We start from the raw sequence: 15412 nt of genomic DNA on the forward strand, positions 1-15412 counted from the left end.
TGCAATTTTACTTGTTTAAAATCAGCCAGCTTTTTTTTTTAAAACATTTTTCACCCCCGTTTCTTTAAAGGAGATTACCCTTCCATCTCTCGCGATACAGCCGACATTAATAACTGTGATTTAGAAGGAAAAGCCTCTTCTCCATAATTTAGACAGAATTTAGAGTATTTAGAAATAGCTTGCCAATTAGATATATGAAAATGAAGCAAAAGACCAGTTATATCTAATTTCTTTTTAGAAAGGTTTGGATTTAACCCAAAGAGTTTGCAAAAAAGTTTAGTTTGAAAAAAACACAAAAACGAGACTGTAGTATTTAAATTCCTCCAGGAACCGTGTCCATTTTTCCCCACAGAAAGGTGCTCTCGTCTAGAATATATTCACAAACTCTTTTGGAGCTATGCCATTTTGGTTTTATTTACATTTTTTTTGCACTGGAACATAAAGCAAAAAAATTATACATTTTTATAAAATATAGAAAAACAAATTGATCCCTTCATTTTTTTTCCTATGCTCAAAGCAGAAATATTTTTTTTTTACACAAAGTAGGCTTTCCTAGCGGAGGGCTCACCAACAGGGTGAAGGGCAGAGGTAGGAAACTGAGAGGAAAAACAAGGGAGACCAAGAGAGACTCTGAGGGAATAACTCACGTCCCTGCCTCCCGAACTTCCATACGCCTGAATTAAACACTTGACAATGAAGGTAGAGACAGGATAATGGAGGGTCATGGGGGAAAGGCGCCAAGGAAATGGAGAATAACTATTTCAAAAGGTTTGGGAGTTTTAATCGCACTGGTTACAAATAGATAAATGTCCACGCTGACCATCTATTTAAACTGAAGATGGATCTTGCAGGGGGAAAGCAGATTGGATGTAGTTGAACAACTTGGGGTACGAGGGAAAACAACGTCCCTGCTGCCTCCCTCCTTCACTACATCCTCCCCAAGAACAAAAGAAAAATCTCCAAAGTAGTTTTCACTCTGCCCCCACTGTGATCCTAATCACCCAGTACACTCCTTCCCAAAACCAGGCCAGGGAACCGTGCCGATGCAAGTAGTGATTTTTGGGTGTACTCACGAAACATGCCAAATTGATTCACTTATGCTTTTTTTTGAAATTTCAGCCAGATGTAAAGATTTGTGATGGAAAAGCTGGGGTAAGAATGAGACTACGTGCGAGAGAGAGAGAGAAATGCCACCAAACTCCCTTTATCCCCAAACATAAATTAAGGAATGGCATCTAAACAAACTTGAATTAATATCTGTCTTAAGTTATTCAATCAAATATACACAGATTCCTTAAATATATACATATGTACAAAAGTTTTGATCATACACTTACATCGTTTATTATAGGTCAGTATGGAAGGTACATAGTTCACTTTTAATATTTTATATATATAAAAAATTAAATCAGCAGGACAGACTTTGACAGTTGCTACAACAATCCAACCTCCAGGCGCAGACACACCCCTCCAATACTGTAATCACTCCTGGGCACCATTTTACCAAGAGCAAAAAGATACTGCAAGTAGTTCCACTGGCTGCCCTTTATGGGATCACACTGTCCGTGACACACAGCCACCAGCAAGGTCCCCCAACATTGACTGCACTCCAAGGTAACTCTACATAAATGCAGGTCCTCTCAAGGGGGTGGCTGCTACAAGGCACTTGAAGTTTTCTGATGGTCTTACTTGAAGGGAAACGTTGCTCTCCCAACTGGTTTTCTGGTTCTCCTTCGGCTGATCCCCTCCCACACTACCCCCCACCACCCCCCTCAACCCTCTCACACCTACCTCCACTCTCAGCGAGTTACCAAGTCTTTGGAAGCAACCTTCTTGTACTCCCCAAGGCCAGACTTGCTGATGACAATTCTCAGGCAATGACCGTGACCCCAGATCTGTCCAACAGCCGCTAACCCCCCACCTTCTCGGGCCCCTCACACATAAAGCAGCGGGCAGTAAGTTCAGGGGGTAAACAAGTCCCCCCATGTCACTGGATCCAGGTGGGGGAGCAGGGGTGGTGGGCAGTTGCACTTACAATCCTGCAACCCCTTCTTCCCCACCTTAAGAAACAGGCTCACAAAATCCAGAGCGCCAAGCGAGAGGTCAATTATCAAGGAGTGCCCACTGCCAGGTGTCAATGTACAGAAAAAAAATACACCATGGTGCTCTAAGCCAAGGATCCCAATGTAAACAGTATGTGAAGCAGAAAGAGGATGCTTATGGTAATAGAAAAAGGTCAAGCTTGGTTCCTCATTTCCTTTGGGATGCCCAAGATCCGACCCCACCCAACCCCCTGCTTCCCCCATGAACCTTCATGAGAGATTACTAACAAATATAGCAACTGGCAAAGAGATCTTGACACTGGACAAGTCACAAATAATTTATACAAGATTGAAAGAGACACTGGTAAATAAATGCTCTATACACACACCAAAAGAAAGAGACACTGATTGGGCATGAAGACTTCAACAGGATGGTTTCAGTCTTAACACAACAAGGAGGCAACAAGAAATTTGTCTCAATATCCCCCTCCCTTTCTGTTTCTCTTTTTTTTAAGAAAAAGCTGTAGGCACAAAACAACTCTCCCCTTTGCTCATACAGAGAGGTCCTTACCTCCTTCATGGTTGGATGCATTCACATTTTTCAGGCAAAGGTTGTCCCTTTTGCTCGTCCGATGTGGCTGCTTTACTGGAGTGAACTGTGTTGAGTTAACGTCGCCTTTCGTAGGCAAGAATGTAATTGTACATCTTTGGGAGGGGCACTTCTCCACGCCCAGTTCCTCCTCTGCCTCCTCGGCTGCCAGAGTCCGGCTGTGAGGGGCCATTAAATTTTTGCATTCATACTGAATGTCCTTGTTGCTGCAGTGTTTGTCAATGGGGTTCCTGATGGGCTTGAGGGGCTCCCACTGATTGTTTACGGTGTCTTCCATGGGTGGGCGGCTTCTCTCCCGCTCTTTTCGCCTCTTCCGCGTCCACCACACGCAGATGATGATGCAGAACAGCCAGACCATGCCGAAGGCCACGCTCAGCACTGGGACCAAGTATGCTGCATGAGTCAGGCAGAAGGGGGAGAGAGGTGGGGAGGTAGACAAATAACTTTTGAGATAACTGGCACTGAAAGTTTAGTGAAATTAATGAAGGCACAGAGTACAAGTCATACAGCACAATGGGCCCTTAGGGTCTATCCCGACCATCATGCCTGCCTATACTAATCTCACTTGCCTGCATTAATTCATTATCAGAGCTTCAAGTTCCTGGGAGTGAACATCACCAACAGCCTGTCCTGGTGCAACCACATAGATGCCAGGGCCAAGAAAGCTCACCAGCGTTTCTACTTCCACGGGAGGCTAAAGAAATTCAACATGTCCCCATTGATCATCACCAATTTTTACCGATGCACCACAGAAAGCATCCTATCCGGATGCATCACGGCTTGGTACGGCAAATGCTCTGCCCGGGACTGCAAGAAACTGCAGAGAGTTGTGGACACAGCTCAGCACATCACAGACACCAGCCTCCCCTCCATGGACTCCGTCTACACTTCTCGCTGCCTGGTAAAGCAGCCAACATAATCAAAGACCCCATCCACCCCAGACATTCTCTCTTCTCCCCCCCTCCTATCGGGCAGAAGACACAAAAGCCTGAAAGCACGTACCACAGGCTCAAGGACAGCTTCTATCCCACTGTTGTAAGACTATTAAATGGTCCCCTAGTACAATAAGATGGACTCTTGACCTCACAATCTACCTCATGATCATTGCACCTTATTGTCTGCCTGCACTGCACTTTCTCTGTAACTGTAACACTTTATTCTGCATTCTGTTATTGTTTTCCCTTGTACTACCTCAATGCACTATTGTAATGAAGTGATCTGTATGGATGGTGTGCAAAACAACATTTTTTCCATTGTACCTCAATATGTGTGACAATAATAAACCAATTTACTCCTCTGTGCCCTGCTCATTCATGTACCCGTCCAGATGCCTCTTAAAAGTGTTACTGTTCCTGCCTCCACCTCCTCCTCTGGCAGCTCATTCCAGTTATCAACTACTCTGTGTGAAAATTTACCCCTCAGGTCCTCTTTAACCTCCTCCCTCTCACCTTACACCCATGTTTTATACACCCCTACCCTGGGAAACAGACTCTCCGGCTACCTATCAGTTTTATACACCTCCATCAAGTTACCCTGCAGCCTGCTTCACTCCAGGGAAAACAGTCCCAGCTTATCCAATCTCTACTGCTAACTCAAGCCCTCCAGTCTTGCACCCCTCTGTCTTGTAATGTGGCAACCACAACTGCACACAGTACTTCAGGTGCAGCCTGACCAACGTTATATATATCTGTAACATGACATCCCAACTCTTGTACAGGCGACTTCCGTTGGTATGGCCCGTTTGGGGTTACGGAAATTTGCCTTCACAGAGTTCACAAATCACTAAATCTGATCTCACGGAATTTGTGTGGAAAAATAAATCAATAGAAAATTGCGCAGTTTGAGGCAGCTTTGTGTTATGGAAAAAAAATCACAATACGGGCTGTTTTCTAGGAACACAACCTCCAGTAATGTGGGAATCACCTGTCCGCAAGCAAAGATGTCATACGCCTTCTTCACCACTGTCTGCCTGTGTCACAGTTTCAGAGAAGCATGTACTGTACCTCTAGCTCTGTCTGTTCTACAACACTCCCCAGGGCCCCTGCCATTTACTGTTCAAGTCCTGCCCTGGATTAACTTCCCAAAATGCGACACTTCACACTTGTCCAAATTAAATTCCATTCACCATTCGCTTGCCCAATTTCCCAGTTGAACCAGACCCTGTTGTAACCTCAAACAACCTTCTTCACTGTCCACCACACCACCAGTGTTGGTGTCATCTGCAAACTGATCATGCCACCTAACATTCTCTTCCAAACCATTAATACATACGACAAATGGACAGTGGGCCCAGCACGACCGACCCGCGGCACACCTCTCGTCACAGGGGGGTCTCCAATGTGGAAAACAACCTGCACTCCCACATGACTCCTTCCACCAAGCCAATTCTGCATCCATTTTGTTAACTCGCCCCAGATCCCACATGTTCCAAACATCTGGGACCAGTCTACCAAGCGGGACGTTGTCGAAGGCCTTGCCGAAGTCTATGTAGACAACATCTACCGCCTTGCCCTCATCAGTCCTCTTGGTAACCTCTTCAAAACAAACCTCAAATTCATGAGCATGACTTCCCATGTATGAAAGCCATGTTGACTATCCTAATCCCTCTTTGCCTTTCCAAATGAAAATAAATCCCACCTCTCTGAATTCCTTTCCAATAACTTCCCACCTTTTTATCCCTACACAAAGGGGAAGACAGAGCCCAGTTTTACATCTTTTGTAAAGATACTCCTGCTTGAAAGAGCAGCACTCCCTCAGCACTGGGACTAGCGCCAGCCTAATTTTGTCCTCCTGATGAAAGGACCCAGAGGGCTTAGCTTCAGTCTAACAACAGGCAGCCTGACAGATCTACAAGCAACAGGTTTTTATCGATGCACCATAGAAAGCATCCTATCTGGACGCATCACGGCTTGGTATGGCAACTGCTCTGCCCTGGACCGCAAGAAACTGCAGAGTTGTGGACACAGCCCAGCGCATCACGGAAACCAGCCTCCCCTCCTTGGACTCTGTCTATACCTCTCGCTGTCTTGGTGAAGCAGCAGCATAATCAAAGACCCCACCCACTCAGGTCATTCTCTCTTCTCTCCTCTTCCATCAGGTAGAAGATGCAGGAGCCTGAGGGCATGTACCACCAGGCTCAAGGACAGCTTCTATCCCACTGTGATAAGACTATTGAACGGTTCCCTTATACGATGAGATGGACTATGACCTCACGATCTACCTTGTTGTGACCTTGCACCTTATTGCACTGCACTCTCTCTATAGCTGTGACACTTTACTCTGCACTGTTATTGTTTTTACCTGTACTACATCAATGCACTCTGTACTAACTCAATGTAACTGCACTGTGTAATGAATTGATCTGTATGATCAGTATGCAAGACAAGTTTTTCACTGTACCTCGGTACAAGTGACAATAATAAACCAATACCAATAGGTCACAGCAGTAAGAGGAACAGTCAGCATTACCTGGTTGGGAACGAGGAACATACACCGTCTCAAGCTTCACTTCGATAACCGCGAGCATCACGGTGCTGTTTTGCCACTTAGTGATGCTGTCAACCATCTTCGTCGCCGCCTCCTTAATCAGGGCTCCGTCCTGGTCCTCATCCTGCTGGCTGAATGACTGGGGTTGGAGAGACGAGAGAGAGAGAGAAAGGAACTGAGAACTAGTGAAACACCTTTGATACACCGACAAAGGGCAACACTGTCAAGCAATGTGTTAACATCCACTAGTCCAGACAGCAAGCTCAATAACAATCAACTGCATCAACAGCATCCATCTCCCCACAACCAATGTTTCCCCAGTGTTTGGAGGCTGAGGACCTGAACCTCTCTCTCTACACTTGGAGACACAAGAGACTGCAGATGCTGGAATCTGGAGCAACACACAATCTGCTGGAGGAACTCAGCTGGTCAGGCAGCATCCGTGGGGGGAAATAATCGACATTTCGGGTCGAGACCCTTCATCAGGACTGAAAGAGACAGTCAGTATAAAGAGGTGAGGGGAAGGGATGGAACAAGAGCCGGCAAGTGATAGGCAGATCCAGGTGAGGGGGGGAGGGGGGTGATTGGCAGATGAAGGAGGGAAGGGTGGAGATAGCGACAGAGGCTGGGGGGTGAGAGGTGGAGGTGACACAGGGCTGCAGATGGTGGGATCTGATAGGAGAGGAAGGTGGAGCCTGGAACCAAGTGAGAGAGGTGGGGAGGGCAGGTGGGAACAGTGGGGGGGGGAGGGGACCCAGTGGGAGGGGGTGTGTGGGTGCTGGGCAGGTGGAGTGGGTGGAGGAGGGGAAAGAAACAGGGTAAAAGGGCTGCTGCCCCTCCCCACCCCCGTCCTCCTCCTCATCCTGATCTGCCCAGTTCCTCCTGCACCCATCTCAGCCCGAGGGAAGTCATGAAGGTGCTTTGCAATTCATTCTCTACTTCCCACTGAACGCTGCCTTGGATTGGGGGAATGGAGAGGACAGCAAGGATCGTGTTTGTGGGTCTCAACAAAACTGTGCAAATTGTATCAAGACAGCTCTCTGTCACTCTCCCCATTTGGAATGGAGTACGTGCCTCTGCTCACTGACAGAATTCTCTACCCCAGAGGGTTGTAGAGGCTAGATCACTGGAGGTATTTAAACCGGACACACATTTTTGAAAGATCAGGGAAGTGAGGGCAATGGGGAACTGGCACAGAAGAGGAGTTGAGGCCTGGGGCAGATCAGCCTTGAGAGGCCAAGTAGCCTCCTCCCATGTTCCTGTGTTCTTATCCCAGGATCAATAAAACCAGGTCAAGAGGGTACGGGACCAGGCCATGACGGGCAGATTCAGGAGACATCAGGTGGCATGTGGCGGATGCAGGAGTTGGGAAGGAGTGCTTCGTGGGGCACAGGGCCTCAATGAAGGAGCAGTGATGGTGGGGTGGGGTGGAGTGGGGAGGAGGTGAGGGGGCTTCTAGACAAGAGACTGGTTTGGGGCTCAAGAAGCTCTTTCAATATCCGTCGGGGTAAGGTATCCAATCCTTCAGACCTGCACTGCCATTCAGTTGGATGAGACCAATTGGAGTGCATTTGTACAAAGTACCAAATAAAACCAGTGTGTCCCCAGACAAGTGATCTGAGTCACCGCACATCAGGATGGCAGGAAAACTTGCTCATTTCTTCTACAGGAATATTCCACCAAGAACTCCACATAAACACCACCCACGTGGAGTGGAACATAGAACACTGAAGAAAACGTGCAACTGTGTGGTCAAAGGGCAAGGCCAGTTGGGTGAGGGAGGCAGTTACTTACGATGGCCACCTCCACCACACTGTCGGTGCCATTGGCGAGGTCACACAACACAAACAAGGCCCGCTCCTTGGACAGGCTACGCAGCACGGGGATGGTACCTCAGTTCCGAGCAGATGTATTCCACAGTAATGCCCTGGGGAGGAGAATATGAAGGTCATTCGAAAGGCACAAATGTTCCCAGAAAAATTCATATCCACTAATATTTCTTAAACACAAATCCCAGCTGTGCGGATGGATCACAGTATTGGTGCTTTGCCACAAGGTGATATATGATGGATACAGAGAGCCAAGCGTGGTAGGTTGTGGTTGATTTAAAGGGGAAAGATTTAAGTTGAGGACAACTTTTGTCTTACACAAAGGGTGGTATCTACGTGTGTGGAAGGAGCTGCTAGAGGAAGTGGTTGAGGCAGGTACAACAACAACTTCTAAAAGACAGTTCGACAGGAAACATTTAGAAGGTTATGGGCCAAATGGGACTAGCTTGGATGGGGCATCTTGGTTGGCCACGGACCAGTTGGGCTGAATGGCCTGTTCCCATGCTATATGACTATGACTCTCGGCAAGCAGGCCAACATCACCAACCATTCAATGTCTAAAGACTGCTCCATCATTTAAGGGGATTGTGGTGATCTGTGTATCAATTCCCTTTACCCTCTTCAGACCCATATCCCTTCACACTCAAACCCAACTGAACTCCATCAGCCTCAGTCCCTGAAAGCTCCAACTACCCTCCTGCATTCACAGCCTCTCGGAGGAGGGTCGAGATTCCTACAATGTGCGTTAGGAAGTTATTACTGAACCATGCACTGTACTGCTGCCACAAAACAACAAATTTCACAACATATGTCAGTGATAATAAACCCGATTCTGATTCTGCAAGACTCTGAGGAGTTGACAGAACAGACCCTGTTTCCTCTAGTTTGAGTGTGCAGAGCTTGGGGATGGTCCCAAGGATAAGCAGTTGACCAATGGAGTACAGGCCGTCCAAGGTTACGAACACCCGACTTATGGACACCCCTACGTACAAATGAGTGCCTGTAATACTAAATTCAAAAGTCCGATGTACACACGCACATTGTCCCAGTGAACTGCAGAACTAGCTTTCTCTATCTCCACTTTTAGCAGTTTCAGTCTACATGCTTTTGATGACATTCATTGCAACACTGCAGAGGTGTGGTTCCCATATCACGCCATCTTTGTGTGTTATGGGACCCCGTTCATTACCCGGGTGGCCTGTACTTTACACAGGGGGCTGTCAAATTTTTGGAATCTTAAAGGCCCATGGAAGCACAGTCACAAGTACATTCTGGACTAAGATCAAGAGGTGTTTCTACACTGGTACTGTATTTATGGTAGCACAGTCTACATCACAGCTCCAGCAACTCGGGTCCAATCCTGATCTCCGGTGCTATCTGCGTGGAGTTTGCACGTTCTCCCTGTGACCGTGTGGGCTTCCCGCCGGGTGCTCCTGTTTCCTCCCACATCCCAAAGACGTGTGGGGGTCGGCAGGTTACTCGGCCGCTGTAAATTGGCCCTGGTGTGTGGGTGAGCGGGAGAATCTGGGGGGTGTTGATAAGAATGTGGGGAGAATGTAAAATGAGGGATGAGTGTGAGTGGGTGGGCTGACGGCTTGTGCAGACTCAATGGGCCAAAGAGCCCGTTTCCATGACTTCATGGCATCAAAGCAACATCCATCATCGAAGATCCCCACCATCCGGGCCGTGCCATCTTCTCGCAGCTCCCACCGAGCAGGAGGTACAGAAGCCTGAAGTCCACCAGGTTCAGGAACAGCTACTTCCCTTCAACCATTCGGTTCTTGAACCAACCGGCAAAACCCTAATCACTACGGTTTAGCAACACTATGGGCTTTTTTTTTGTTGCTCTAATTGTGTTCTTTCTTGTAAAAATTGTGTATGTTAAGTTTTTCTTGTGAATGCTACTCATATGAAGCTATGTGCCTGTGATGCTGCTGCTGTAAGTTTTCATTGCACCTGTGCACACATGGACTTGTCCAGATGACAATAAACTTGACTTTGATGTTGCTGCACAGGTTCATGTCCAACCTCAGTGTATGACCCACACTTGCTCATATCCTTGAGGTGCTTCTCTGTTAGATGGCCTAGCTCCATTCTTACAACACCCTCTTGCTCACAATTCCCCATCAATACCTCTTCAGCGATCTATGGTCGGATCACTCTGGTTCAGAGCTGCCTTCCCCTTGCAGTCTCTCTCCCTCCCAAGGGTGGCAGTGGGTCTGCCCAACACAGAGCTCGAAAGGAACTGGGCTGGCACTGCCAACGTCAGTTCACGACGGACGGAGGAGACCTTCATCACATCAGTGCAAGGAAGGCTTAAACACAGATCCCAACACCGAAACGTCAGCCACAAACCCAGCCTCCCTTACCTTTGGGACCTTCTCCTTGTGAAGAGGAGTGTGATCTTTGCACAGTTGTTGTCCAGCTGATCAGAGTTAGGCTGGCACGTGGTGTGGACGGGCAGAGTACGGAGAGGGTTACACTCCCCCCAGTCTGTGCAGGGAGGGGAGAAGCACTTCAGCCAGGGGCTGAGCTGGCACGCCTGCCCTTCTGGGCACAGGAAGTTTTCGTGGCCAGGCCCATCTCGTAACAAGCAAGACTTCTGGCCGCACCATACCTGTCGAAGCAAACACAGGCCACTGTGGGTTAACATCACAGCTCGAGGACCATCCAATAGCCAGTCCTTACTGATCACACTCGTCTGCAGATCCAGCCAACAGCACTACCACTGAACCTGAAGACAAACCCAAGAGGCCTTTAAGTACCAGCAAGGGATGCAAGAAATTGTAGCAATTATTCTGCAAATATTAACAGCAAATATTATTGGATATTGGTTTATTATTGCACATGTACCGAGATAGTGAAAAATCTTTTGTTGGCATGCCATTCGGACAGATCATACCACAAGTACATTGAGGTAGTAAAGAGGGAAAACAAAATACAGAATTTAGTAGAACAAGCATGGTAATTATTTGGGTCTTCCTGGTTGATGGACAGAATTGGTCCGTTCAGAGATAGCTCCAAGGCTCTTGAACAATGCTACTGGCATCAACACACAAACTGCGGGAGGAACTCAGCGGGTCAGGCAGTATCTGTGGAGGGAAATGGACATTTGACGTTTTGGGTTGAGACCCTTCATCTGGACTGAAGACAGAGGGAGACAGGCAGTACCAAAGAGGTGAGGGGCAGGGGTGGGGAAGAGCTGGCAGGTGATAGGTGGGTCCAGGTGAAGGGGGGTGATAGGCAGATGGGGGAGAGAAGAGTTGGAATGGTGTCAGAAGCCGGGAGGTGGTAAGTGGAAGTGACAAAGGGCTGAAGATGACGGAATCTGATCGGAGGGGGACGTGGAGCCTGAATAAAGGAGAGGGAGGTGGGTCAGGAACCAGCAGGAGTAAGTGAGTGAGTGAGTGAGAATGAGTGAGTGTGTGATGGGCAGGTTTTGCTGCTTCATAATGCTATTGGCATCAACTCCAGAAGGTTAACACTTCACTCAAAAGATGGTCCCTCCAACCACTCAGTCGTCAATTTCATTCAGTTATGGGATTTGGTGTCATTGGTGAGGCCAGAATTTGTTGCCCTGGACGTGCCTTTTTGAAGAAGTGCGGTCTGTGCACAGAAGGTACTCTCACAATGCTGCTGAACAAGGTGTTCCAGCATTCCTACCCAGGGACAGTGCGGAACGAGTAACACACTTCCCAGTCAGGTTAGAGTGCGTCATGCAGAGGAATTGGCAGGAGGAACCGTTTATGCTCCAGTCGCAGGGTTTATGAGGAACCGAGGCGAGGGCCACTGCTGCTGTGGGAGAGGGAGAGTGCCTGGGTTGATGCATGGGGTGCCACTCAAATAGTGAGTTGTCTCAGGCTTGGAATCAGAATCAGATTTATTATCACTGACTGATACGAGGTGAAATGTGTTGTTTTGCAGCAAGCAGTACAGTGCAAAGACATAAAATTACTATAAAATTACAAAAATAAATAAATAGTGCCAAAAAAAAGCATTGTGTGGAGCTGTACTCATCCGAGCAAGTGTATTCCCAGCAAGCTCTGAGATGATGGACAATCTTGATAGCAAGGTGGAGAACCACCTGTGCAGGACTATCCTGCCTTCGATCTGTTCTCATAGCAACAATACTTAGTTCACAAGGACATTTATACTCAATTCCTCTCCAACTGGCTCGCTTTCCACCAAACTCTCCACCCTTGACAACATACAGAACGTTGGACTCAGCTGCTGAGTAGTAGACTCAGCACAATACATCATAGGCACATCCCTCCCCACCATTGGGAGTATCTACAGGACGGTGCTGCCTCAAGAGGTAACATCCATCATCAAGGATCCCCACCATCCAGGTTGTGCCATCTGCTTCGCAGCTTCCCATCAGCAGGAGGTACAGAAGCCTGAAGTCCCACACCACCAGGTTCAGGAACAGCTACTTCCCTTCAACCATTCGGTTCTTGAACCAACCGGCACAACCCTTAATCACTACAGTTAAGCAACACTGTGACCACTCTGATTCACTTTGCACTCAAATGGACTTGGGTTTTTTTTTGTTCTGTTTGTCTCGTAAAAATCATGTATAATTTATGTCTTTCTTGGGAATGCTGCTTATCTGATGCTCTGTGCTCTGTGATGCTGCTGCAGGTAAGTTTTTCATTGCACCCATGAACACATGTACCTGTGCGTATGACAATAAACTCGACTTTGACTTTCTGCGGAGGCAAAAGGTGTAAGCTGATGTTTCATCGGTGGCGACTCTTGCATCAGGACTTGAGGGGGAATGGGAAAGATTGCCAGTACACAGCAGTACGGGAAGGGTGGGAGAAAGGCTGGTAGGTGATAGGTGGTGAAACATAGAAGACCCACAGAAGTCCCATTGTAGAGAGAAGGAAAGCTTCTTTCATAGCGGTGATGCCCTGGAGGGAATTTGCTGTAGAACCGAGCATGAAGACAAAAGAGATTGCAGATGCTGGATTCTGAAGCAACAGATTTCCTCCTGTGAAAGGACTTTTGTGAGTCTCTCTCTCACGGTTCACCACCTATCACCTCTGTCCCACCTCTCCCTTGTACTGCTGTGTAGTGGCAATTTTTCCCGTTCCCTCTCAGTCCTGGGGCAGGGTCCCAACCCAAACATCAACTTACGGCCTTTTGCCTCCACAGATGCTGCTTGACCTGCTGCGTTCTTTCAGTGTCCTGTTTTTGTTTTTGGATTCCAAAACTACGAAGACTGTTCCTCAGCTCATCGGTTGGTCCGGTCTCTTTGCCTTCGTACATCATCACCCTGCCAAGGCCTCAACATTTATCATTGGCAGCTGTGCCTAGTTCATGAAGATTCTCCTCGTGAGTTTTATCTTCTTCACCCTAATCCAATGACTGGACCAGAGCAGGTCAGGCACAGATGCTAAACAAGCTGCACAAGTAAAAACAAATGCAAGGAATTGCCACAAGAGGACACAGGTTTAAGGTGCTGGGGAGTAGGTACAGAGGAGACGTCAGGGGTAAGTTTTTTTTTACTCAGAGAGTGGTGATGTGCGTGGAATGGGCTGCCGGCAACGGTGGTGGAGGCGGATACGATAGGGTCTTTTAAGAGACTTTTGGACAGGTACATGGAGTTGAGAAAAAATAGAGGGCTATGGGTAAGCCTAGTAATTTCTAAGGTAGGGACATGTTTCGGCACAACTTTGTGGGCCAAAGGGCCTGAATTGTGCTGTAAGGGTTCTATGTTTCTATGAATCACAAGGCACAAGAGAGACTGCAGACGCTGGCAATCTGGAGCAACAGTACGGTCACTGAATAGAGACTGGGCAATAAACCTCAAGGTGTTCCACTGCCAATTACTACTACCCAATCTGTACTGACACAGGGTTATGGGAAACGTGACCACTTTTCTCAAGCCAAAACTAAGTATGGAGTAAATGTTGGGCTATTTGACTGCACAGTCCAGTGCACCTGATCGTTCCCTGCACTGGGTTGTACCAATCAACAATAAAATGTGTGCTAATATGTTTAAAGTCATTTTCTTATTTTTTTTGCCTCTTGGTTCTGTAGTCCAAGCACACATCCTGGACTGGAAACAAGAAAGCCCCAGCTTGTATTGTGCTCATGACTGTAGTATCCTCTCAGGTCTCTCTTCGCTGGTGTTGTCCTCTTTTCTACCTGTATTGTGTGCTTAGTGAATGAGCAATTCAAATTACTGTACGTGAATCTCGATAATCAGTGATTTGAAACATTGGTTTAGAAAGGGACATGGCGTGATCAATTTTGGACTGAACAAAGTCACTATTTAGAAAAAGACAGAACTGTAATCATTTTATCAGTTTAGTCCAACACAGACAACAAAGTAAGCTTGAGCTGGTCCTGCCAAAACATGCCTCTGCTTTCAAAGGTTTGTTTACTAGCTGGGGGAGAGCAGGAGAAAAAACAGATGCATAATGAGGTAGACTAATTCCTTCCACTGCTCGCATCACCTGGAAACAGCAAATCACTGTAGTTCAGAGCCAGGGTAGTCGTCTAGGAACAAACATAATGCCCGCATTCATCCGTACAGCACCTTTGATACAGACCAAGGCTCTGCACAGGGGCACTAATAAGCAAATTCTGACAGTGGCCAGTGGGGTCGTGGGGAAGGAATTAAAGAATCAGTTGACTTGTGCAAAAGTTTGTACTATGTTTCAGGACAGGCAGAGAAGGCTACAAGTGAGTGTTGGTAAATGGGATTGGTATAGGAGGGTACTTGAGGTTACATGGACAGTGGGCCAGACAGCCCGATTCTGTGCTGTGTGACTGAACTAAAAGCCATTTTGCAGTCTACACTGTCAATGGTGCAATCCCGATGAAGGGACTCAACCCACACATCAATGTCCATTTCCCTCCACAGATGGTGCCTGATCTGCTGAAGTCCTCCAGTATCTTGTTTGTTGTTCCTAAGTGCCACACCTTTGCTTTGATGATCAGGAGAATTCTACCCGTGTTGAGAATTCAGAAGGTTCAATGGTCATAACCTTGTCCTAAAGATACAAATAGGTACCACTGAGAAGAGATCCCTTTGTCCGTCTCCGTGGCTGGGTTAGAGTGAAGGAGGCACAGGAACAGATGGGTGAAGGCCAGGGCAGAGAACAGATGCCCCAGCATCAACAGACAGCAAGCGCTCTGTCCTGCCCAAGAGGGGTGGAACACAACTTGACACCGCACGGTGATTGCAGTGGTTAGTGCTGCTGGCTCAACAGCTCCAGTGGCACGGGTTCGATCCTGACCTCTGGTGCTGTGTTGAGTTTGATTCTCCCTGTGACGGGAATGGGTTTCCTCAGGTGCTCTGGTTTCCTCCCACATCCCAATGGTGAGTTGGTTTGGTGCAGTAATTACCCCTTATTGATGGGCAAGTGTGAGGGAGAATATGTTGCCAGAGTGCAGGGAGGTAAGGAGAGGGGGGAATGGAACTACCTGCTAGG

The 15412-nt window shown here is 47.5% G+C and overlaps 1 protein-coding gene across 1 annotated transcript in view; it reads right to left on the reverse strand.

Annotated features, from left to right (window-relative positions):
* Positions 1-1786: 1786 nt before the first annotated feature.
* LOC127579547 (protein jagged-2-like) overlaps positions 1787-15412 on the reverse strand; it is a 216593-nt gene continuing 202967 nt past the window's right edge. Inside the window, 6 exon segments of the mRNA XM_052032445.1 lie at positions 1787-3045; positions 6121-6277; positions 7933-8025; positions 8027-8065; positions 10337-10359; positions 10362-10584. Coding sequence (XP_051888405.1) covers positions 2594-3045; positions 6121-6277; positions 7933-8025; positions 8027-8065; positions 10337-10359; positions 10362-10584 — 987 coding nt within the window. The 3' untranslated portion in view covers positions 1787-2593.

The sequence above is a fragment of the Pristis pectinata genome, chromosome 1, assembly GCF_009764475.1.
Source record: "Pristis pectinata isolate sPriPec2 chromosome 1, sPriPec2.1.pri, whole genome shotgun sequence".
Classification (NCBI taxonomy): domain Eukaryota; kingdom Metazoa; phylum Chordata; class Chondrichthyes; order Rhinopristiformes; family Pristidae; genus Pristis; species Pristis pectinata.